The sequence below is a fragment of the Symphodus melops genome, assembly GCF_947650265.1.
Source record: "Symphodus melops genome assembly, chromosome: 15".
In the NCBI taxonomy this organism is placed as follows: Eukaryota; Metazoa; Chordata; class Actinopteri; order Labriformes; family Labridae; genus Symphodus; species Symphodus melops.
The window spans coordinates 2,819,324-2,844,327 of record NC_136705.1 but is presented as its reverse complement, the minus strand read 5'-3'; the positions used below and the strand labels follow the sequence as shown (position 1 = coordinate 2,844,327).

The 25,004-nt window shown below is 43.9% G+C and overlaps 2 protein-coding genes across 4 annotated transcripts in view; one reads left to right on the top strand and one right to left on the bottom strand.

Moving 5' to 3' along the window:
• Positions 1 to 540: 540 nt before the first annotated feature.
• Positions 541 to 1,584, bottom strand: LOC306835734 (uncharacterized protein). The gene is made up of 5 exons (XM_079362447.1): positions 1,480 to 1,584; positions 1,290 to 1,382; positions 1,003 to 1,182; positions 833 to 925; positions 541 to 637 (listed from the first exon to the last, which is right to left on the bottom strand). The coding sequence occupies exons 1-5, from the start codon at positions 1,492 to 1,494 to the stop codon at positions 551 to 553; spliced, it is 468 nt and encodes a 155-aa protein (XP_079218573.1). The 5' UTR covers positions 1,495 to 1,584; the 3' UTR covers positions 541 to 550.
• A 3,177-nt stretch (positions 1,585 to 4,761) lies between these two features.
• LOC306835712 (exportin-1) overlaps positions 4,762 to 25,004 on the top strand; it is a 26,824-nt gene continuing 6,581 nt past the window's right edge. The window contains exons 1-21 of one of the 3 annotated variants that reach the window (XM_079362410.1): positions 4,762 to 4,901; positions 5,118 to 5,160; positions 6,561 to 6,692; positions 6,989 to 7,090; positions 11,128 to 11,200; positions 12,638 to 12,699; positions 13,208 to 13,252; positions 15,560 to 15,741; positions 16,997 to 17,045; positions 17,163 to 17,282; positions 17,457 to 17,585; positions 17,702 to 17,860; positions 18,121 to 18,318; positions 19,838 to 19,976; positions 20,144 to 20,325; positions 20,719 to 20,875; positions 20,970 to 21,133; positions 21,245 to 21,379; positions 21,459 to 21,651; positions 22,919 to 23,025; positions 24,944 to 25,004. The exon at positions 24,944 to 25,004 is cut by the window's right edge and continues 134 nt beyond it. In XM_079362410.1, coding sequence (XP_079218536.1) covers positions 6,567 to 6,692; positions 6,989 to 7,090; positions 11,128 to 11,200; positions 12,638 to 12,699; positions 13,208 to 13,252; positions 15,560 to 15,741; positions 16,997 to 17,045; positions 17,163 to 17,282; positions 17,457 to 17,585; positions 17,702 to 17,860; positions 18,121 to 18,318; positions 19,838 to 19,976; positions 20,144 to 20,325; positions 20,719 to 20,875; positions 20,970 to 21,133; positions 21,245 to 21,379; positions 21,459 to 21,651; positions 22,919 to 23,025; positions 24,944 to 25,004 — 2,383 coding nt within the window. In that variant the 5' untranslated portion in view covers positions 4,762 to 4,901; positions 5,118 to 5,160; positions 6,561 to 6,566. Of the gene's footprint in view, positions 5,161 to 6,560; positions 6,693 to 6,988; positions 7,091 to 11,127; positions 11,201 to 12,637; positions 12,700 to 13,207; positions 13,253 to 15,559; positions 15,742 to 16,996; positions 17,046 to 17,162; positions 17,283 to 17,456; positions 17,586 to 17,701; positions 17,861 to 18,120; positions 18,319 to 19,837; positions 19,977 to 20,143; positions 20,326 to 20,718; positions 20,876 to 20,969; positions 21,134 to 21,244; positions 21,380 to 21,458; positions 21,652 to 22,918; positions 23,026 to 24,943 lie in introns of all 3 variants that reach the window. The other 2 variants (XM_079362409.1, XM_079362411.1) reach the window with 2 other exon arrangements.

Below are 25,004 nucleotides of genomic sequence, written 5' to 3'. Positions count from 1 at the left end.
TGCGATCCTGAATGGGACAAGTGGAAACAGCAATGGATGGATGGAGAACATAGTTTGGGGGGGATTTCCAGAGATGATCCGACCCAGCAGCATATAAACTACTGAATCTATAGACCTGAATCTTTGCAACACACCAAATCAAAGTTTATCCACTGACGGGCTCAGGTTGTTTACGCTTCAGACAACATTAGTTGTTGTGTTGTATTGACTCTTAAAAAGGTCTACCTCTGCTGGGATCAGGATGTTTTCCCTCCTCAAACTTGATTAAGTTCTTGCTGATGTTGGACTTCGGAACAGACCGGCTCTTCTGTAAAGTGTTCTTTGATCTGAGGTTTTGAATTGGATGGATTGATTGATATTTAATTCAGTTTGTAACTGCAGAGCCAGTTCTTTATTTACTTGAAGACGTTTTACTCCGTCGTTTTGAGCGTGGACGACATGTTGAAGTCTCAGAGGTCCTGTAATGATTCAGGACGAGGATTCTGACGGCTTCTTCTCGGTGCTGTCCTCATCGGAGGGGGAAAACCAACTGTCAACAACTGATTTTGGGTCAGGTGTACAAGTCATGCAGAGATTGCTTGACCATCATTACGGTGGGGAGGTCAGGGAGCATCACCAGGGCGGAGTCAAAGGTCATCTGTAGGGTGGATGTGACAGAGTGCAGAAGTAAAGTGTTGCACCTCAGACTTTAATCTCATCTCTTTGAGTTAAAATAATGAGAAGAAGTTCACAGATGAGTGAATAAGGCTTTGTTTCATTTCTTCAGACCCATCCCCCATATTAATGCCCATTTCTCTGTCTGGTCCACCATACTTCAGATCACACACTGTACCTCCACAATGGTCGAGTTCAGGGGGAGGAGCCTCACTAGATCTTGACGTTCATGTAAATGTTTGGGTAAATTGTTAATGCGAAGAAACTCTGGCTGAAAATTAAAAAAAAAGAGAAGTTTAATTCAAATCAAGGCAGCTTTAAATCCACAGAGAGACGTCAGATTGTTACCTGGCTGTAAGCAGGTGGATATTGTTGGTGTCCTTTATTTTGATCTTCTCTTTCCTCGTTTGGTGTCTGCAGCTCCACAACGAATTGTTTGATGTCGAAGATTTCCATCGTGGCCATAAGAGCATCAGAAGCATCGGAATAAGTCACCAGGCCATACGCACGTCCACATCTTTCTATTTTCTGAGATGTATGAAAACATAACCACATGCCCATCTTTATAAAAAAGCCGACAACAACAAAATCAAAAAATGGTAAAGAGTGGATTTTTTTTTTAAAGTCTGAGTTACCTGGACGCTCACGACACATCCAAAAGGCGAGGACAAGTCCAGCAGATCCCGGACAGAGAATTCAAAGTCGTAGCGCGGAATAAATTTGATTTTCTGTGAGGGGGGAAAAACGAGGAGTGTCCGATCATCTTTGAAACATAAAGATCAGAGAGAAGCGAGAAGATACAGAGCTCCTAAAAACGTAACCTACCTTTGCTGCACACATATTGATTTAGTAACCTGAGTGTAATGCTCTGGGTTTGTTTAAGATGAAAACGCTGAGTGTCCAGGTATGTCCTGTATTTAGAGCTGTGTATCTCTGATGTCCTGCCTCCATGACAACAGTTTGTTGACAACGGCCGTTGCAACATTGAAAGTGTATCTCTAACCTTTTAGTTCCAAACAGTGTTCAGTGATGCTTTATTTTATTTTTTTTACTTTGAATAAAGTGTGTATTTAGTTCAGAAACATAGCATTGAAGTGTTTCATTGCTTCAAATTTCACCACCAGATCTCGATAGTGCACCTTTGAGGTTAAATTGAAATACGGACCAGCTCGTATTGAGGTCATTTTCACCAAACTTAAACATTGAAAAAAAGGGAAGGCTGCCAAAAACAATATCAAAGAGAGCTTAAGTTTGAATTCAAATCTACTTTAATAAAGGATTATCTTATCTTCATATTGTTTCTATTTCAGTTTGACAGGTTAATTGGCTGCATTCAGTCGTTTCCCCAGCAGAGGGCGCTCCAGGATCGCGTGTGACACACTGTAAACTGTTCACCTGCAGAAGATGGCGCTGTTATGTTTTTATGAGCTATTGACTAAAGAATGGACTTGAGTAACAGGCTTATCAAAAGGCATTTGGGTTTCAAAGGTTCTTTAAAACATTATTAGAGTTATTTTTTGAAACTTTTATCACCAAGCATAAGCACATTTTAGAAATGTCCTAACATATAAGTTTGATGAGAACTTTTATTATGGTTTGATTTGTCTGAACTTGTGCTCACGTTCTCAGATGTTTTTTTTATTGTTCGAGGGAAATGGGGGCAACAGCAGTTTGAGCCACCAGAGCAAATTTAACTTTTTTTTTTTAGTTGATTGCCACATGGAGGTCAGGTCCCCTGTGGTGCAATGATAATGCATGCAAATGGACTACCACGGCCGAGCCGGAGAGAACGAGATCTAACCAGCCTGTGCCTCACTGAGTGGGGTTGCTTACCTCGAAAACTTCACACGTGTGTAACAATAAATTCCAGCACTGCACTCACAGCTCAGCTCTGTTCACAGTGAGGGACTAAAGTTAGTTCAACCACAACTCTCTCTCTCTCTCTGAATGTAATGATTTTTATAGTAGATCATGCATTTCTTGAAAACAGGTCCAACTTTATAAAGTTAAAGTATAGCTGATGTTTCTGATTTCCCTATGTGTCTCAATGTGCTCAATTCCTTGATTGACATGTGCTGTTATGATTTCAGTTACTTGTAATTATTGTTACCACAATTATAAAGTCCCTTATCATTAGTGGTGTGAGGTTTTACCACTTACTACAGCTACCTAACTGATGTTTTCTGATGTATGCTTCTGGCTGATTAAATGTCATCCAGTGGACTACATGCAAAATGCATGCTTAATTGTTTGGCAATTTGATATTGCAATCTGCATCAAAAGTGTGGAAAACTAAGCACAGAGTGCACACAGTCGAGCATAGTGTGCGTCTGCATCTAAACTTCAGACGCCGCTGTGTTCCTGAAAAGCTGCCGGGCCAGTTTGTGTCCAGGTGTGCGTTTACTTTTCTTTCAAGTGGCAGGAAGATTTGAGGAATATGTTGCTGTTGAGGGCAAAGCAGATGCATCCATGAACCAACACACACAACAGTTTTTGACATTCAAGGTTTGTCAACAACAAAGGCTCAGATATTTGGCCAACTGTCGAGGGTGTGAGGCTGATCCAAGGACAGCCGCACTCCAACTGTGAACAGATATAATAACGTCCATTGTGGGGGGGAGCGGATATACGATCCAGACATTTTATTTTACTGTTTTCCTGTAATAACGAGTAGACTTCCTCATTTATCTCATTTGCTCAGGATAATGATGCAGATTTTTCTGTGATAAGTACATTTAAAAAAAAAAATCTTGTTATCACAAAAAAAGCAGGATTGTTATCCCCCCCCCCCCAAAAAAAATAAATTAAGTAGAGATCTCCAGAAAACCACCTAAATCTGCTCCCTATCACAGGAAAAGTGAGATTGAGGAAATATGTTATGCATGGTTTATTTAGGACATGATGTGATGCTTTGTATTGTTGCATGCACTGGATGTATAACATCATGCTGTGCTTTAAACAGAACAATTAAAATGCATGACTTATGATAAATGTGCAACTTTACAACAACAAAAAAGTAATGCAAGGTGTTGCAATGTCACACGTTACTTAACTGATGCATAAAAAATGAAGGATAAAAGTGATTTTTCTTCAAAATCAGGTCCCATAGAACAGCAAGTCTGCAGAAACAGCAGTTCTTCAACTACCTTAAACGATGCATATAAATGCTCTTCAGCACAGCAAAAAACATTAAGAGATGAGAGGAAGACAGTGTTGCTGGGTAAAGGCTCAGACGCCCTTCGAAAAACCCTCCCTGAATGATTTTACTGGGTTGTGTACTGTCTCCACTACACACCAAATCCAGTATTTTTCCATCAAGTAGCGCGCTGGACCACGTGACCACAAAGGAGGAAAAAAAACACTGTCATGTTTGCATCCTCAATTGACAGCGCTGCACGCCGTGCAAGGCTCTCAATGAGCAAAATAAAGACAGGGATCATGCATTTCACGTCTCTGCTGCTGCTGACACTTTATTTTTATACCGTCCACCTTCCACTTTGTTGCCATTGCCCACAAGGGAGACAAATTCTCCTTCAAGTCGTTTTTCTAACCCCGTGCGTTCATGATCGTGTAACCACTCCCACTCGTGGCTGGTGGAAAATTACCAGCTTACAAGCAACAGGCAAATGAATGGTACCAGAGGTCTATCACATCACTCAACCCGACAGTGTCACTGAATGACACAAGTACTGTCCTTTAGGGACATATTCCTTTTAAAAGAAGAGGAGCACACGGAGTCTAAGTGGATAAACACGTAAAAAGGCACGAGTTCTAAGTCCTTTTTTTGCACAGCGCGTGCAGCGGTGCTATAATGCATGGAGATTAGTGAATGTCCAACTTGACCCCACAATAGAGGCTCTTTAAGAGTGGTCGCTTACTTATTCGCTATTCTGATAAGCGGAGTCATGTAGAAGAAGTCCATTCTGCAATGGGAGTCTGCCCTCCTTTTCTCTCCGGGCGGAGTAGTCGCGTGGGCGCTTGAGCGAATTGAAATAAATTGACAGGCAAATCAACCAATGAGACACCGAGTAGGGAGTCTCCGACGCGGCCGCGGCCAATCACAGCGCGGAGTGGGCGTCACCCAAGTCCAAACTTTTACGCGGCGCCATCGGCTGAAAAACTAAACCGAGATGGAATCTCCCAGTCTGAACCGGTTTCAACCGGTTGAGAGTTAGTGGCTTTGAGAGAGAGGAGGCGCAGGCACACACAACAACCTCTACACCGCCCCGCTGGAAAAATTAACAACAGTAACGCATTTATTAGTGAATCAAGGTTTCGTAAAATGTATCGGAGGGACATACTGAAGGGTTTGCCGCGGTAGTAGTTTTGGAAATCCACAATCACGGGGTTCACAGCAGCCAGACATCATTCACTGCTGGAGCTGGAGATAGTCAACGCTGCAGAAATAGGAATCTTTTCTAATCATCACTGACACTGAAGTACTCTTTTTTATTATCTTGTAGCTTGCTTTCCTCGCCTCTTTTCAGTCAGAGCCTTGGACTTTAGGTAGGTAACCCGGGGTGTGAAGTGGACAAGTGCTGTGTTTTAAACTTTACTTGCGGGGGGGAGGGGGGGGAGAGAATAAAATGCATACGAATGTTGGTAATTAAGTTGTGCTGTGTGAGGTTAACGTCGCCTGTCATAGATTTTCTTTAGCTAATTTAGAAAATATATTCAAATAGCCTTTCGACCACTACTGTCCGCTAGCTAGCATGTACCACTTTATAAGGATTAGCTAACGCTGGCTGTCAAAACAAAAAGTGCTTCAACTTGACAAAAAAAATAAAAAGCATTAAAAGTGCACCGAGGCGACTGTAGAGATGGATAAAGTAAGCAAAAATCGTGGAGTCTTAATAAATCCGCAGCATCACTCCCGATACGTGATGCGAGCGGATGTCAAATTTTTTTTTGTTGTTGCTAGGTGATTAGCGGGTAGCCAACGTTAACTTTAATCTCTGCGTGATGTAAAACGTGTAACCATGACGACAGACTGGGCGCAAGTGCAGCCCTGAGCTGCACACATTTATACAGAAAACTTGCAGAAACAGCATAACAAAAAAGGGACAGTGAGGGAGATGGATGTATGGGCGCCCTCCGTCCCTGGTATCCTTTTAGTGGGAGTGGTTGCAGCGACATGTGGACTGTGCGCGTGTGTGTGTGTGTGCGCCACAGTGCTAACAGCTAACCTGGAGAACAGTGTTAATGTTAGCTCGTGTTAGCAGGAGGTGTGCTGCCGCTGGTGCAGCGTGCACGCTACATTTACCTCACAGACAGTGCTAGAGTAACTGTCAACATAGGTGTAAGCTGCATCCATTATTCAGATTTGCTCCCTGCTACTTGTGTTTTGCAGGAGTGATGCAGATGTAAACAACGTGACGTCGCCTGGTATATCCGGCACGTGGCTCCGTGAACCGTCTTAATATGGTCACGTAAATAAGTGTTTGATTACTGGAAGACAGGTGGCAGTAGTTCAGTTTATACTGGTTTCTGCTTTTGGTTTTATGAATGATCTACTCGGATGTTTGCAGATGATCAAAATTAACCTGTTCTTGCAAAGAGAGTGTGGTTCAGTTTTGGTCCAGCTCCTTATCTCATTTTGAAAGAATTAAATTTGTTTGCTGAATGCTTCCTACAAACAGTGACCCCTGGGTTGGACTGAAGTGCCCAAACATGTCACCGAATTTTAGTGACAGAAAAGAAGCCAACGCAACTCTCCTTTTCTCTTTCAGTCAAACTTGTGACACACAGGCTTCTCAAAATGTCATCTCTCTTGTGGGTCGAGGGGGACCTTTGTTTAGTGATCAGCTGTTTGGAATAGTTTCTGTACGCACAGTTCACATGACTTTGTCCCGTTGAATGTGTTCAGCGCTCTCATGACCCCCTCCCTTCTGCTGTCCTCCTTGCAGAGCTCTATGCCAGCAATTATGACAATGTTAGCAGACCATGCAGCACAGCAGCTGCTGGACTTCAACCAGAAACTGGATATCAACCTGCTGGATAATGTGGTGAACTGTCTATACCATGGGGTTGGACCTCAGGTATGTTGTGACTCATATGCAAATGCTTTATAAACCATACGGGACACATTACGTTGTATTTAAGTCAAAACTGTTGGCCCTAAATTAAAGGAACAGCTTTTTATTTTCTGTTTTGTTTTCTCTGTGCTACAAGTGCTTGTTATTTTACACCTGAACAAAATACAGTGCATTCATTCTCCATTAAATAATCTGTAAATATGGAACATCATGCTGTCCAACTTTAGAAATAAAATGTTTTGACCTCTTAATCACATTTCAATGTTACATCTAAAGTGTCATTTGTTTTTATTTAACAGCAAAGAATGGCACAGGAAGTATTGACACATTTAAAAGAGCACCCAGACGCCTGGACGAGAGTGGACACCATCCTCGAGTTCTCCCAGAACATGAACACCAAAGTAAGTTTGCTCCAGTCCAAAAAACATCAGTGAGAAGAAACTTGCGTGTGCTTTGAGGAAGTGTTTGCTCAACAATTGAAATGCAAAAAACCCACACACACACACACATACACACACACACACCACAAAAAAAGGACACAGAACACTTGGCCACAGGGGGTTGCGAACCAGATGTTTCGAATGATTTGATTTGATTTCATTGAAAGCAGCTTTGTGTATGAAGTCTGTTGTTTTAGTGCACGTGGACACAGCAGGAGCTCGGTTGAAGTCCTGGCAGCAGTATCAATTCAGGTCCTCTGTACTTGAATGAAATGAAACGAGTTGGTTATGAACTTACCAGGTAAATAGTTGCAGAAGTTTATGGTGGTGATCCTCTAAATTCTTTTGATTTCATACCAACCTAACGAGATGTTAATATTTACTGGGACTGTTTAGCTTGTTATCAGGGCTTAGCAGGGCTGCTGGTCTAAATTGAACGTCATGAGTTATTTTCTTTAACACTCGTCAAGACAAATGAATTACATATGACTGAATCTTTAAGTTGCACAAAGTCGTTTCCCCGGATTTGTTTACGAATCAACTTTAGATAAATTCCATTTATTATTCATCTTTACAGCTTTAAGTCTTTACCGCACATATATTAAAATGGCACTGAATATGCAGGGAAAGCTCAACCTGTTTATTTGTTATTAGTGAAAAGTTAACTTTGTCAGGTAGAAAAAGAAGAGGCTTCCCAAACCCCGTCGCATGTATCTTCTTCACACTTAGATGTGCAGGCTGTCACTGTCGCCTCTATGATGCGTGCAGATTTTTTTTAAAGAGACGCTGAAATAAAATAAATCACATTCAGCACAATAACTTATCAGAGCTCAGGCTTCTACAGGTCTTTGCTCTGACACAGTATCTGTATCTGTCCAGCTGATATAAACAGTCACACAATGGACGGATTGAACAACCTGAATCAAAATGTATTAACCATAATTACCAGTCGCTCCTTTCAGTCGGTGTTTGCACTTCTCAGATTTGGTTTGTCGACAGATGTGTTCATTTCGCCCCGCCTGTGCACTGATACAGCTGATACTGCAAACTGCCTGTGAACAATGATTTAGCATTCAGAGATTCACAAAAAAACCCCATTGATTTCTGAACAGTGAAACCTTACCTGATGTCCATCAGATGAATTGAATGCACGTGCTCGAGAAATGATTAACTTGGATGCACTCAGAACTTCCTTAAAGCACACACCTTGACATTGCCTAGTTTTTCTTTTCTTTTTTCTTTTTTTTGCTTGCCTGTAAGATTGCTTTTAACACTGACGTTCATGACTAATGTCTAAGTTGCTGTATCAACAGTGCTTTTTTTCTAGTGTTTAAAATGTTAAGTCTTCCAAAAAGAGCATTAGAGGAAAAGAGGGGACGCAAGGTAAACACCTCTTGGATTCTGCATTTATCTTCTTTGATTGGTTAAAAAAAAAAAGTGCATCATTTTAAGGCACTTTGAACATTTGGCTTTTTCTTAGTTCTTGCAGTGCTTCTGATATATGAACAATGTCATGAATTCAAGTTGTGACTATTTGATATTAATCACAATGTTCCATTATGTTTATGGCTTGTATTAGGAAGAAAAGGGGTGTGTCATCCTGTGCATCATGACACAGCTAGGCTTTGACGGCAGGCCTCCACAAGGTCTACCCTTTTTAAATTCCCTTTGACTGAATTCTGTTCATCCGTTTCTATTGCATCTGTTTCATTGGACAGAGGGAGGGTGCAGGCTGCAGTCAGTAGGATCCATTATAGAGAGACAATCTGTTGAGGGCTTAATTTCACCTGTAGGGATCATGGCTCTGTTCCCGTCCCACCCTCCTCTCCTTTTTTTCCCCTCCTCTCCCCTCTGTTCCCCTCAGTCCTTCAGCCGAGACCCTCTAATGATGCAAAGCATTCGGCACTTCTCTCTTCTTACCCCTTGTGGTGGTTTTGTGAAACTGTGGCAGTTAAAGGTGAAACGAAACATGGCCGATATGAATGCAGGAGCACGAGTGACACCTGTCAGTGAGCGTGCTGTTAAGAAGATTTCACCTTTAATCTTCCAGCGTCCCATTGTCTGTAGCACATTGTTAATCCTGCTTTAATAACATCTTTTACTACATGCCATTCATCATTTATTTTGTATACTCCTTCAATTGATGATCCCTACAGTTGAAACAGTCAGTTGAAGTAGCATCAGATCAAAAACAAAACTAATAAACAGTTTGTTTTTTGAAGTTGTTTTTTTCTCTTCATGCTTCTTTATTAAATAATCTAAAATGAATAGAAGTCCTAACCTGTGGTTGGTCTTGCTGTTCCTTATGACACACCAGTTAAAGGATTCAAGCCCGCCTTGGATTTGAACAATAATCGATGTTTTGGTGTCAGAAATGTCACTCGCATGTTTAAGGGTTGGGTATCGATGACTCTGTACGTCAGATCCGTTTTGTACTTTGGGCCTGTTCAGATTATTTGCGTTCTGTTTGACACCAACAGAGAATAACGAACTAAAGAAACGATTTTAAACGTTTTGAACGGATTTAAGGATTACCTGTCACGAGCGAACGTTAGCTGGCTAAAAGCTCTCCTTTATATTGTTTGTTAGTATTTATGTTGCCACTGTGGGATTGAGTCTGAGTTATCCCTCTGCTGTGCCCCAAGCGGCTGACTTCCAGTTTCCACAAAGTCGCTGCCGCTGTCTGTCAGCGCCGCGCTGCCACTCGAGTCCATGCCCCCGTTTCCAGAACGAGCGCCGCGGTCCGTCTCTGGAGAGTTCCGGCAGCGTCCCTGCGCTTTGTTTCAAATACGCTTTAAGTCTATTTATCGACCGAGCCGCTACAAGCTGGAAGGAATGGATCGACCTGGACAGGAAGTCAGACAATGAAACACGCAGAGCATCTTGTCAACTTCAAAATAAAACGCAATAAACGGGTTGTGTTTTCCGTCACATAATCAACACAACGTCAAAAAGAGGCACAATGGACGACAGATCACGCTCACTCAGAGGGCCGATGAAACACGGCGCCTGAGTGTATCGCCCCAGTTAGTCAGCACGAGCTGCTAGAACGAACAGCTGACTCCTCGACTTCACTAAAACTACTGACGACACTTTGCTGGTTTGTAGCTAGCTGCTGCAACTTCTCAGCTTTCAAGCTCAAAGTCAAATCATGATTGCTACTCACATGTTCTTGCATGCATTATTCAGCATGCATACCTTCTGGGCTGCAGTCAATCATTAAACGTAACATTCGTTCCACTTTAATTTTCACAATCTTGAACTCATCCAATAAGTCGCTGTTGTCATTTTTTTTTTGAGTTGCTGGAAAATGTGATCCGATGTGACCGTGCAGCTGTTACTGCTTCGTTATTAATCTAAAAATACTTTTTTTTTTTTTTTTACAATCCATGCTGACGAGCTCATGCACCACCAGACTTTATGTGTCGACTCGTTCACTAATGAAGCTGAGGACTAAATATCTGTCAGTTTGAGCTACAATTTCAGGAGCTGGTCACAAAAATGCCACAGTTCAAATGTTCTGCAGCCAGTTCAGTTCAGTAAAAAAAAAAAAAAAACAGTTCTCGATGCCCAACCTTGTAAGCTGGAGTGACTGTATCATCAGTGAAAGTACATAAACATAGACGTTCTCCGGAGCATTAAGCCGACCGTCACAGACAAAGCTGGTTAATGGATTGTTGTCTTTTTTTTTTTTCTGCCGTCTTTTGCTGTCTGGTGTGATGCTGGGAGAAACAGCAGGACTTCTGCAGAGTTCAAGCTTAATGCTGCTTTTAGAGATCTAAAAAAAAAAAAAAAATACAAATGAATGCTCCGCAAAGCTATTACAAAATCTGCATGAAAAATGTGGTACAGTTGAATCAATTTTTTTAGAAATGCAAGTTGAAACAAGTTGGCCGACTTCATACTGTTTTTGGCTCCTGTTTAAAATTACACAATGCTTGTAGTTGTGTGTCTGTGAAAGCTCTGTGCTAATGCTTCTCTCTCCTTGCATGTTACAGTACTATGCTCTTCAGATTCTGGAAACGGTTATCAAAACAAGATGGAAGATTCTCCCCAGGAATCAGTGTGAAGGTAAAGCTGCATTTTGTGGTGTAATTCTCAGACGACTTCTCTTTGTCTAAGTGCGCCTTTCTTTAAAGTGTCGTGACGTGCGGTTGCCAAGTCGAGAAGCGTTGCCCCACTAGGCATGCTGCTTTGTTTTCTGCACGACTGGCTCGCGCTGGCCGCTGCGAGCCAGGTTGGGCTTTGGACTGTAGCAGCTGTTTGAGAGAGGAAACGAGCAAAACAGGCCGGCAGTGATTGAACAAGCTTTGTGCAGAAGTCGAGGAACTTTGGTTAAAGTTATTACTGTACTTGTTCACGTTTCTTGTCTGGAATTTGAATGTGATGGTAACTTTTCCAAAGGCCTGTGACGGAGTTTGTTTGTTTGGAGGACAATCCCAGTGTTTGTTTCAGACCGTTAATCTTATTGTAGACGTAAGAGAGGAGAAGGGAACAGGTTAACAGGAGCTACATAATCCCAGACGTTGTGGCCTTTTAATATGTTACACAGAGGGGACCTACAAGTCTCTTTTTAGTGCATTATACAGTGAGTTCTTTTTTAACATGCTTCACTGCTTTAACTTCTATCAACATTTCCCTGTCATTGTTACCGGGCAGCTATTACTTTACTTTCCTCTCCTGTCAGTGTTTCTCAAGTCAGTTAAGACTGAAGAGCATTTACAGAGCTGAGCTGCATTCTTCATGCTGTTGGCTCCTGGTACAAAAAATATAAAATAAATTAATGACTGTAAATATCGGGGGGGGTTTTGTTGTTTTTTTCTTTCAAGTTTTTTTCTTTTTTTCTTTATTTATTTTTTTAAATTATATTTGCCGCTGTTGAATCTTACCTTAACCTCGGCTCAGATCTCCAGGTAACGGTGCTGACTGAAGCCCGCCCTCAATCTAACTTCTTTCCTGCATTGTTATTTTATTTAGATGTTTGTTTGGCAATAAACGGATGATTATAAAACAAAAATAATTATTAGGGAAGTACCGATGTTTATCTGCCCTGTTGACTCAGGAACTGATGTCAGCTGATTTTTATCTGTTGTGTCACATCAACTTAATGCTGCTATCTCTAACGACTCATTCAGAGAAGTCTTCTGTTTAATTAGCAGAAGTAGTGCCGGGCCGTCACTTCTTTTTTTTTTTTTTTTTTTTTTTTTTTAAATAGACAAAACGAAAGGCTTTTTCCGACATGCACTGACTCACTGACCCTCTAAGAACTTTGTTTGAGATTGTGACTTCTGCTGAACAGACCCGGCGTTTCCCCTGCAGACTGTTAGGTGGCAGCTGCAGCACAGATCAATGCATCTACAAACTGACTTTGCTACAGTGTGAAAATGAAAGACAGCATCGTGTTTGTTTTCACTGCCTGAATACAGGGATAAGATTCATGGAGTACAGAGGCCAGGAGTAATGCACTTCTATTCACATCATTCTTCTTCTGTCTTTGTATATTCACAGGTATCAAAAAGTATGTTGTTGGTCTCATTATCAAGACTTCATCAGATGCAACAAATGTGGAGGTGAGTAACTAAAGTTACAGTTTTGGGGTCAAGGTGCAGGGACTCGTTTAAAACATCATGTGAGTGAAAAGAGAAGAAGCCTCGCCTGCCGACGAGGGTAGATCTGGTGTTTCGTCAGTAATGAGACATCAGAGCCAAATGTAAACAGGCATTACTCCTCGCCGGTCTCAGGAAAGACCTCACTAATTCAGGTAACCATAGTGCTGAGTCGTCCAGACCGAGGCGATGACTGCAGCTGAGTGTTTCAGACTGAACCATAACCACTGGGTTCAGTTGTTACGATGTGTTTGACTGAAGGCCGCATCGCCGTCCACTGTTATTCATGGTTCATCAATAGTGAATAAATGTAAGTCCCCGAGGGACTGACGCAGCTTTCACAAAGTCTGCTTTTACACGATGCATTTATGGCGTGGACTGGAGGAAGAGTTGTTGGAGTAACACGCAGGCAGACTTAATGGAGGCTGGTGTTGTGACATTAATCCATCCTTTGTTTGTTTCTGCTTTGTAGAAAGAGAAAGTGTACATCGGGAAGTTGAACATGATCCTGGTTCAGGTAAGACTTCATCACATATGACACAGAAAAGCATAGTGGTACCAAATTAACCCTTTCATGACCACTCCCAAGACATTTTTATGCAAAACTCTCAGAGTTGAAGCTTCAAGCTTGTTGCCATGTCTCAATCATGTCTGCACTGTCAGTATGAAGACCGACCACTTTTCTGCATCGCTGTGTGTGCCTGGCTGTTCGAAGCACCTCGCCGTCCTCTGCTGCCCGACACCACAGCGTTGCATGTGCGTGAATGTGGAGAAGCCCAAAGAAGTGGGAGCAAAGGCGTTCAATGACGTTATACACACTGACAGCAAGAGAGCACACGGGAGCAGGAAACGCTCACACCCCACCCACAAATCAAAAGGAACCGGGAAAAACGGGGCAACGAATCAGAGTTGATCTTAACGGAGTGTGGTCAACGTGCAGAGTCGTACCTCACGAGTGTTTCTGAATTAAAAACAAGCACAAAAACACGTTTCAGCCGTCAGTAGCTGCAGCAGGCAGTTTTAGTGGATGTGAACACATGGACCCTGAATATGTTGTAAAGACCCCCAAACATGGAGCCAGCTTGAAGAGGACCAGAAAACATCGGCGCATGACATTTCTTCAGAGCCCCGATACTCGGTCATTTAAGGTCACAAAGCACGTGAGCGTTGGTTATATTTTGAGCCTCGTCACCTTTATTAGATAGAACAGCTGAAGAGAGAGAGGAAACGCTCAGAGATCGGATTCGAACCCACGGTCTCTACATTCACACATGAGGAGCACGGCATAACCGCTAGGTCATCCAGGTCCTCTCCTGCTGCCTCATTCAGTTGGTACGTCTGTGATTCGCTCAGCTGAGGCAGACTTTTTTTTTTTTTTTTTTGAAGCGATTAGTCATCCGGAGTCCAAAATCTGAAAATATGACCAACGTTTGAAAATGCAGATTTTCCCCTTCAAGCAAAATCCACCGTAATGACTCACTGTCTGCAGCTGGACCGTCGATGTGGTCAGTGTCTCCACACGGACTCGTCTCACTGGTTACTGAATGTTAACGAAGGCAGATAACTTGTATCATTAACGGAGGTGAAGCCTTGTGAAGCAGAACTGGACTCTTTCAAACTGTTATTAAATGATAATGCGGAGCGTGGATGATGAATCAGTGAGGACTACTATGCAGGGCGATCTCCTGGTGAATCTCTTTCTTCTGCAGCATTAGATTCTTCTGAATGTCAGACGTGTGTTTGTGAAAGGGCAACACGCGCTGCACATCACAGAACGAACGAACGAGACACTCCATCGCTGCCCTCGTCTTTTTGTAGTGAGACTTGTTAACCTGAAGATGTCACTCTAAAACAGGCGGGTCAGTCACCGTCATGATTCCCTCTTTAAACTGCACATTTCATCTCAAAGAGAGAAAAGAGAGGGATGAATTTATGTCTCTGTTTTTGATGCAGCTGTTTGTTTGTGGTAATTACCGATGATGCACAGTAAATAATACAGACGGAACAACACGTTATATAAGGTATAGTGTCAGTGATAATTGAGCCCCGCCTCCAGGAAAGCGCTGAGTACTATAAAGGCTGAGCTGAGGAATAGAGCTGCTCGCTGCCCCGTGTGGTCTCATGAGTGCAGACCGCTTCATGATACCATGGTGACGACTCGACCCCTGTAAAGAACAGGAGTGGTCCACATTGTAAATGTTGCTCCTGAATGAAACACTGACACGACCTCTGTGCGTGTGTGTGTGTGTGTAAGGGGGGGGGGGCAGAGAGACGCTGGAGCTCCGAGTGACTCTGCATTAATGCCACGGAGAATGAGTCACCGCCTGCGTCAGCTGAGTAACGCTGCCTCAGCCTTCAGGGACTCTCGAGCAGCAGATTCCACACTCAGGAGGCTGGATTTACTTTCTTAGTGTGGCATACTCGAATACTCAAATCCAAATCACATTTTCTGCGCCGGCATCCGGAGCAGTCGTGAGGTTTACGTCTTTGTCAGAGAGGGTCAAAGAGAGAAATATACCAAACGACTGAACGCACACGACTCCCCCGCGCTGCGTTCACATCTGCACACCTCTGCACGTGAAACAGAGCTCCTTAAAGTAACATCACATTATTACTGGCTGATGGAGACTTGTTTTATGTTTTGATCTTCCTGTTTGCCGTCCCAGTTTCTGCAATCAGATGCATGTAGTGATGTTCACTTTCAGCCAAAATCAGCATTACGGTTCTCAGCTGCAGTCAAATACCATGCATCTTTAAAAACAGAGAGAAAATGTCACTTTTAAACCTTGTAACCTAAAACGTGTGTGTGTGCGTGTGTGTGTAGATCCTGAAGCAGGAGTGGCCTAAACATTGGCCCACCTTCATCAGTGACATCGTGGGGGCGAGTCGGACCAGCGAGAGCCTCTGTCAGAACAACATGGTGATCCTGAAGCTGCTCAGCGAGGAGGTCTTTGACTTCTCCAGTGGACAGATGACCCAAGTCAAAGCCAAGCACCTTAAAGACAGGTCAGCATGCATAATCCTTAATCCAGTCCTTTGTCACGGCGCCATAAAACACCATCTCACTGAGTCAGCATGTGAAGCTCTTACAGCATTAATCAGATGATGCAATGCAGAGATCCGTATGAAAGAGAAAAACGAGCTCTGCCGTGCTCGTTGTCGACCTCCTGCCTCCATTCGACACTTGCATGAGCACGGCGTGCAACTCCACCGAACATGCTTCTGATGGTCAAAACAGAAGGGACTTGGGTTGGGAACTGGAAGGGTCTCTGGTCCAAGTCCCGGTGGGGTCCATAATGTGAAAGTTGGTCTGGTAGCTGGAGAGGTGCCTGGTCACTTCCAGAGCACTGCTGAAGTGCTCTTGAGCAAGGTACCAGACCCCTAACCGTCCCTGTGTAGCAGCCCCGCTCTGACATCTCCACACGTCCTTTCTCTGCGTGCGTGTGTGTGTGTTTCAGGTCTCTATGTAAAACTGAATCCTCCGCAGGGATTAATAAAGAACATATTTAAAAACCAGATTATTTTCATTAGGGCCAATAAACAGCACAGCGCAGAACATTTAGTAACAAATAGATTAAAGCAGGATGTTGAAAATAAAAAAGATTTATTTCCCTCGGATCCGTCGATTGTTATCGAGTGTTTCTCCACTTCTTCGCTTTGTTGTCACAACAATCGGCGTGTGGTGCAGCTGCAGAAAATCATATAACCGTTTATATCAAGCGCTCACTTTGTAATGAAATTGGCTCGACACTAAAAACACTTGCGGTTGCAGACGTCTGCAGCGTGTAGTGGATCACATGCAGTCCCCGACACGTCGTCACACTCTAACGCTCCCACAGAAGCCACCATGTTGGACGCACCGCTGCGCTCCCCTCTCACGTGTCACGGTAGCTTTAAAGTTGCACGTTTGATGATTTACGACGCGGAAGATTCTTCCGTCCTCTGACGCAGAAGTGTCCAGCCGTGTTTTGTTGCTTTGCAGAAAGAAAAAGGTGACCGACAGGAAATATTTCACCGGCTTTAATTCAGATGGAAAATGTCCAAATAAATCTTGAGAGAGAAAAAAAAAAAAGCAAATGGATTACAAGTAATGCTGCAGGGTCTAATGGGATTGGCTCCGGCTGTGTGACTGCGATCGATTATCACGGTGGAGCTCGACTCGTGTGTCCCATAAAACAACGAGGAGAGATTTTAATGATATACATGTTGTTGTGTTTGATGAATCAGGACGTTGAACGATGTCTCCTGTCTTTTCTCTCAGCATGTGTAACGAGTTCTCGCAGATATTCCAGCTCTGTCAGTTTGTTATGGTAAGCAGATCTCCACTTCTTGACGTTTTTTTCCGGCAGTGTTTTCAAAGTTATTGACGCTTAAACGTCGCTGTTTGTTCTTCAGCCCTTTCTCTTCTGATTGATTGCACCTTTTAGGAAAACTCCCAGAATGCCCCTCTGGTCCACGCCACCCTGGAGACGCTCTTACGTTTCCTAAACTGGATCCCTCTCGGGTACATCTTTGAAACCAAACTGATCAGCACGTTGGTGTACAAGGTGTGTGCCACAGTGTGGAGTATCAAGTGAACAGAATAAAGTGTTTGCATAACAAATCCTCCCTCATGGGTTTGGAGGGATATGCCAAGCAAGATTAAAATTCCTCCAAGTAATTGCTGTTTTGTGCTCACAAGTTGTCAAACAAAACTCGACATTTCTCTCATTTGTTTTCAGTTCTTGAACGTCCCCATGTTTCGCAACGTGACCCTGAAGTGCCTCACAGAGATCGCCGGCGTGAGCGTCAGCCAGTACGAGGAGCAGTTTGTCACGCTCTTCACGCTGACCATGTGTCAGCTCAAACAGGTGAGCTCAGGTCAGACCACGCTCAGCGGGAGGCGGGGGAGGAGGGGGCGGGGGGCGGGACGTTTCCTGCCGTAATGACACTAATCATGACTTCGGTGTGATCCGTGTCCGTGCAGATGCTGCCGCTGAACACGAACATTCGGCTTGCCTACGCCAACGGGAAAGACGACGAGCAGAACTTCATCCAGAACCTCAGTCTGTTCCTGTGTACGTTTCTTAAAGAACACGGCCAGCTCATCGAGAAGAGACTCAACCTCAGAGAAACATTAATGGAGGTAAGAAGTCCAGTCAGGGCGTAGGTGGCCTAGTGGTTACTTTATGTGCCCCATGTACAGAGGCTACGGTCCTCGGAGTGAGCAGCCAAAATACATGGAGAGAAGAAGCTGGTCTGGTGCTGCTTTGTATTGTAAATCAGAATCCAGTCCCCCAAACGTGATGTGAGCAGAATGTCCTGAGGCCTCACTGTTCCCTGTGTTCTCTCTCTCTCTCTCTCTCTCTCTCTCTCTCTCTCTCTCTCGCTCTCGCTCTCTCTCAGGCCCTTCACTACATGCTGCTGGTCTCAGAAGTGGAAGAGACGGAGATCTTCAAAATCTGTCTGGAGTATTGGAACCACTTGGCCGCTGAGCTCTACAGAGAGAGTCCGTTCTCTACGTCCACGTCCCCTCTGCTGTCGGGCAACCAGCACTTCGACGTGCCGCCGCGCAGACAGCTCTACCTGCCCGTGCTCTCCAAGGTACCTCAGCCAATCACAGGACACCTTCACTGATTTACCTGCGGGCCTTATTTTCTAATTCTAATAGCTTTAACAGAGCAAAGTGCAGTCACTACAAGCTTCGGGGTCAAAGGTCAAATCAGCTGTGACTCAACTTTTTTCTGTGCTGGTTGGAAAATATTTGAGATGTGGGCAAAAAAAAGTTGAGGACAGTGATGGAGAATGTGAGCTAAACTAACCAAACATACATGTTCTTAACGTGACAAACACGTCGTAACATGGCTCACTAGACGTGCACAGTAAGTCACCCGAATGATGAAACGGCATCATGCTCTCTCATCAGCACCAGAAGTGATAGTTGGTTGAACTGATTATAAACCTGAGGAGGATCTTGAGTGGTTTCCCTGTTTAAAAATAATATCCCTCTGGGAGCTGAGCCGTGTGCAGACCTTTCTTTTTTTGATGAAGTTAATGTAGGCCAGCGGTGCCAGATAAATGTTGAGTCTTAGCTGTAATACAGACACTCGCCACTAGCTGGCTCTGTAGCTCCACTGTGCTCTCCCTTTTGTCTTTTAATTTTATTTGATAAACTTCATTAATCCCTGAGTGAAACTCACACACTCTGTGGACACGCGTTAGAGGAGAGGTGTCAGTGTGGCTGCTACACAGGGAGCACACTCAGAGCTGTTGGGGGTTCAGTGCCTTGCTCAAGGGAACGTGGGCAGTACTGAGGAAGTGACTTGTTGCTCAGCTAGTTGAGTCATTGTCTTATAAGCAGAAGGTCGAGGTCCCCAGCTCCTGCAGCAACGTGTCCGATGTGTCCTTGGGCAAGACGCTTAACCCCGAACTGCTCCTGCTGCTTTGTGTGCGGTTTGTGAGTGTGTGTGAATCTCTACCGTCAGTGTGTGAATGTGTCGGTGTGACATGCGGTGCAAAAACACATTGAGTAGTCTGAAGACTAGAAAAGAACTATACAAGCTAAAGCTAGCAGACCAACTTTCATATTTGGTCCTTACCAGGACTTGAACCAGCAAACCCCTCTGGTTCCCACCCGGTAGAGTTTGAAGTTTCTGCATAACAAAAACAACACAAGTCTAAAACCTGAGTGTAACATAAAAGCTTGGTTTGATTTGTAAAACACAACTTTAACAAAAACCAGAGTTCCTGCTGCAGTGCAAAAACTTGGAATTCTGAAATGCTCCTCCTTGCAGTGATTCTGCACATCACTTCAGTGCAGGCTTGTTTGTGGTTATGTAACATGGAGAGCCTCAGCTGCAGTCATACTAGAATCAGTTGGCTCAGATCAACAACAGGTGGCTGCTGCAAGAGCTACTAGTTACAACTTTACAGGAAATCAGCAGCTTGTTCACCAAAATAACATCCAATAGTGTGTTTGCATTTTATGATGGTTGCATTTCAAAACTCTGTGAGTGTGTGTGTGTGAATGTGTGAGCTCACTGTAAAGGATCCTGCATGCCACACTCAGGTTGCACACTCCAATGTGTGTAAGTGCTGACAGGTATTTTATCTCTTGCAACAGGTGCGTCTGCTCATGGTGAGTCGGATGGCGAAGCCGGAGGAGGTGCTTGTGGTTGAGAACGACCAGGGAGAGGTGGTGAGAGAGTTCATGAAGGACACTGACTCCATCAACCTCTACAAGAATATGAGGGAAACCCTGGGTAAGACTCCAGAGCATCTCAGTCACTGGTGTTAGGTGTAGTTTACGATTTGTTCGCCCACTTACATGATTATAAATCAATCCAGTAACAATGTCACATATTAAACTACATGCTACCCAGATCAGCTTCACACTGACCTGCTGTTGTATTCACTCTCTTTCATGCAGTGTACCTGACTCACTTGGACTACGCGGACACTGAGCGCATCATGACGGAGAAGCTTCACAACCAGGTGAACGGCACCGAGTGGTCCTGGAAGAACCTCAACACACTGTGCTGGGCCATCGGCTCCATCAGCGGGGCCATGCACGAGGAGGACGAGAAGAGGTTCCTGGTCACAGTCATCAAGGTGCAGGAACGGCGACATGCTCGCGTTTGATTTAGAGTTTGAAAACAGAGACGCACATTTTCTTAGCTGTAGGATTTTTACCACTCGCAACATGTCCTTCCCTGATTTGTAACATCACATTTTGTGACCTTTCAAACAAATAAAATCAAACATCTTGTCTTTTCAACATCCGACTAAATCTCAACATCAGATAGATGGCTTTAGTTTTATTTAAAAAAATCTGACTTAAAGATGAAGCCTTAGTTAAATACATTTTCATAAATACACGACTTGGATCTTAATATTGAAGCAATTTTTGAAGTGTGTAATTTATCTTTTTGCAGTTGTATATAAACTCTGTGACTTTGGCGAAGGCTTATTTGCGATTGTAAGATGAAAACGTGTTTGTCTCAGGATCTGCTGGGCCTCTGCGAGCAGAAGAGAGGGAAGGACAACAAGGCCATCATCGCCTCCAACATCATGTACATCGTCGGCCAGTATCCCCGCTTCCTCAGAGCCCACTGGAAGTTCCTCAAAACGGTGGTCAACAAGCTCTTTGAGTTCATGCACGGTGAGAGAAGACCGGGTGCATTTATTTGATATTTTCAGAAAGTACTTCATGTCTGAATATGATGATTGATTGTCTCCCCCTCCTTCCTCCTCAGAGACCCACGACGGTGTGCAGGACATGGCCTGTGACACTTTCATCAAGATCGCCCAGAAGTGCCGGCGCCACTTCATCCAGGTGCAGGTGGGAGAGGTGATGCCTTTCATCGACGAGATCCTCAACAACATCAACACAATCATCTGTGATCTCCAACCTCAACAGGTCAGCGAATACATTCCCCCAGACGACGGGCGGGGGATGTTTCACTCTGCGGACTCTGCTCGCTTTAGCCAAATGAAGTTTGCGTTCTGACAGTTGTGTGTTGGGTTCCAGGTGCACACGTTCTATGAAGCAGTAGGTTACATGATCGGAGCGCAGACGGATCAGGCTGTACAGGAACACCTCATAGAAAAATACATGCTGCTTCCCAACCAAGTGTGGGACAGCATCATTCAGCAGGCCACCAAGGTAAGAGATGACTACATGCATACATCGACCTGTTCATATGGCAGAACGGTTTGATGAAATGTCGACTCCGCCCCCTCAGAACGTGGACATCTTGAAGGACCCTGAGACTGTGAAACAGCTGGGCAGCATCCTGAAGACCAACGTCCGAGCGTGCAAGGCGGTGGGTCACCCTTTCGTCATCCAGCTCGGACGGATTTACCTCGACATGCTCAACGTCTACAAGTGCCTAAGCGAGAACATCTCTGCTGCCATTCAGACTAATGGTAAGGGAGGTGTGTCTTCGTATCATACCGCTGACTGATCACTTATCTGTGCATGCACCCCGCTTACTCCATCCCGAGTCATTCAAACAAGTCATGTGATTCCAGAGATGTCCGACTGCAAAGTAACGTTTAAAGAGCCTGTGAGGAAAAGATGGATGAAAGGAGATGATGATGCTAAACTCATGTTGCAGTTATGTGTTAGATTAAGTTGGTCAGCTGAATGACAACTTCTTTTACCATCACCTGAAGAGTTTCTATCACAGAAATTCAAGTATAAACTGTCAGAAGATCTTCTTTCAGTATCTGGATTTCTTCCATCTGAAGGCTGATAAATACAGATGTTGATCTTGATTCTCACAGAGACTCTGTCCCTCTCCGTCTTCTCACAGAAGTTTCACCCGTTTGTCTCTCGCAGCTTCTTACGCGTCTCTCACAGATCATTCGCCGTGTCACTCGGATTAAAACCACGATGATAGTTTGTCTAACAGCAGCTTGCTTCTCTGAGCTCGTTTTATGCGTTTACAGATGCAGAGACTCACTGTGTACTTTTATTGTTGTTTAGGCATGCTGGGAGTTCAGCGTGGTCTCAGTGGGTTGCCAGGTTTGAAGATTACTCAAATGCCTTTAAAACAATGTGTTAACACTTTGTAATAACAAAGAGAGAGTTTGGCCTCTGGCATTTCAGAGCTTTATTGGTTTTTCCAGCAGCAGCCGTCTTCTGCAGGATTTTAGTATTACTTTTGCGTTGTTGTTGTTGTTGTTTTTTTTTGGGTCCACACGAACACGCTCTCCTTTTTTCCGACTCTGCATGTGCCTGTTTTTGGTGACTCATCTCTGCATCTTTCCGAGCTTTAAAGGGAGGAGAGACACCGTATGAGGTCTGTCAGTACTGATCGCATATCAAAGCTCATATCGGCTGCTGATTCAGAGCACAGAGGAAATGTTGACCCGTGCAGGTAGAATGAACCTTTTATTAAGCCTGGACAAATAGTCTACCTTGTTTTTAGAGTAAGATGCAAAGTTCACTGCGTACGGCGCTCCTAAAAAAAACAAACAAACAAACAAACATGACAATGTAAAGATGAAATTATTACAGTGTTATACGGTGTCAGATGTTTTCAGTGTTGAAGATCAAAGCTTCTCAAAATCAAGAGATTAGATAGCGTCAAACATCATAATTACATCAAATGACCCTTGGAGAAAGCACTTGTTTATTGGAGTACTAAGGTTTCTTTCCCATGTAGTGTCTTCAGAGTGTGTGTCCTTTGTGTTGCAGGTGAGATGGTGACCAAACAGCCTCTGATCCGGAGTATGAGAACGGTGAAACGAGAGACGCTGAAACTGATCTCAGGCTGGGTCAGCAGATCAAACGACCCGCAGATGGTGAGAAAAAGATCTGAATTCATCTCAGATGTAAAGTCGTGTTTGTGTGTGGGGGGGGGGGGGGGGGGGGGGGGGTGAATTCACAAAGAAGACATTGATTTCGGGCTCTATTTGAGTCGAGGTGACCTGTGAGAATTGTCTCGATTCGAGAAGTGAATTAAAATATTCTCTGTATGATCCCAGAGCTAATATTAGCTGGCTCTCGTGTTAAAATGTAAATTAACTTCTTGTGTTGTCTCTCCTACTTTTTTTTAAAATGTGTAATACTTTGGCCTCGCTCGAGTCGACTTGAATTAGCAAGAATAACTTTTCGCTTTATTAAACTCTTTGCTCTCGAGCTGGGATCGTCTGGCTCTCACTCATTAAAGGCAGGCTCGGTCATTTTCTTAAACTAGCATGATTCTGAATGTAGCCTTCCCTCAGTGCCCTGCCTGAAGCCACGCCCCCTCGCTTACATGCACGAGCGCCATTGGTCCAGACGCGGACCTCAGCTCGTGCTCGTGAGAGGTAGAGAACCATCCGGGAGATGTGATTGGTTCATCAGATCGGTACCTCGTGGCAGATCGAAGTTTTTACAGACTTACAAACAGCTACAGACGGCAGATTTTCTTTGTTTCTTTTTCAGAGCACACGAGTTATTAATTTCTGTCCGGACCTAAAGACAATCTCAACCAGAATCTCAAAAAGTGAAATGACCAAACCTGCCTCTGCAGCCTTCATAGTCAACAACCCTGTACACACGGTCTTTACAGACAAAGATTAAAGACGCTTTTCTGATCTTGTAAACCCGTTCATGAGCTGAGGGACATTTTGAGCGTCAGTCAGTGGTGGTTGGGACGGCACACACTAGACTCTAGATTCTAACTCCTGGCCCTGTCGTTGCAGTATTATACCTCGCCTCTGCAAAGCTTCGCACATTGCATGACTCGGGTCCGAGTCCTGACCCCCTGCTGTTTGTACAAATCCAGAATGATCAAGCTTTCGGTTCTCTTGCTGGTGGATTCTCATCATGCTAGTTTGTTTTGCCTCACATCATGTGGTTTGGCTTTTAATGCCACCTGTTGACTTTACAGTGAACTGCAGCAGATTTTTTGAGAAGAGATTTGAGTGCTCTCTCTCTGACTGAAGATCTTTACTGATCTTAAAGACTTGGTTCTTTTCCATAGTATTAATTAGTAAAACAAAAGAGATTGTAATGTTTGAAAACATTTGGTTTAAAAAAATATATCACAGATATGAATACTTTGACATGACATTGAAGGACATGTTTGTAATGCAAAAGAGGAGAACATCAGATTGGATCAAATTAATTGTCAGTCCGAGCAGAGACATTTAATCTCCTTTGACAGGCTCAAACTAGAAACACGGCTTCCATTAACACACGACACGGCGTTCAGACGTCAGAGGCGCTCTGTTTAAAACAACGGCTGACACAAAGGGTCTGTTGGATGCTGTTCAGCGGGGTGATTGCAGAGGCAGTGAGGATACTTTGTAGGGTCTGGAAGAAGAGGGGGAGAGCGGTCGGACAGTTCAGAGAGGGGAGGTGGTGGTGAGGGACCAGGAGGAGATTTTATTCTGTCTGTTTGAGTGTGGAGAGAATTTTCTTTGTATTAAGGCAACAATCAAACCTTGGTCACACTTTATTATATATATTTGACTAAATACTTACAGCATACTCACTCCGTCCTCAGAGGAAGAGGAGGAAAAGTAGTAGAACTAATCCAGCTGCTATTTTCAGATCAAACACAGATTTCTGCCCTGAGCTGAGTTTTTATCGGCCTAACAATCAAACGTGTACCGTCACAGCGAGGCAGAAATTTAAGATGCACCTTCAGTCATTTACCTGTCGAAAAGAAACTCAAACTTCCATGAAGGAACGTGGATGCTCCTGTTTGATTCCTCCCGTTTTCTTCTCCAGGTCGGAGAGAACTTTGTTCCACCGCTGCTGGACGCCGTCCTCATCGACTACCAGCGTAACG

Bases quoted from the DNA above. Each gene is read 5' to 3' on its own strand.
- LOC306835734 (XM_079362447.1), bottom strand. The intron at 1,183-1,289 runs GTAACTCAGACT...CATACATCTCAG, and splicing joins GATGTGTCGTGAGCGTCCAG to AAAATAGAAAGATGTGGACG. The intron at 638-832 runs GTACAGTGTGTG...TCCACCCTACAG, and splicing joins TGAACTCGACCATTGTGGAG to ATGACCTTTGACTCCGCCCT.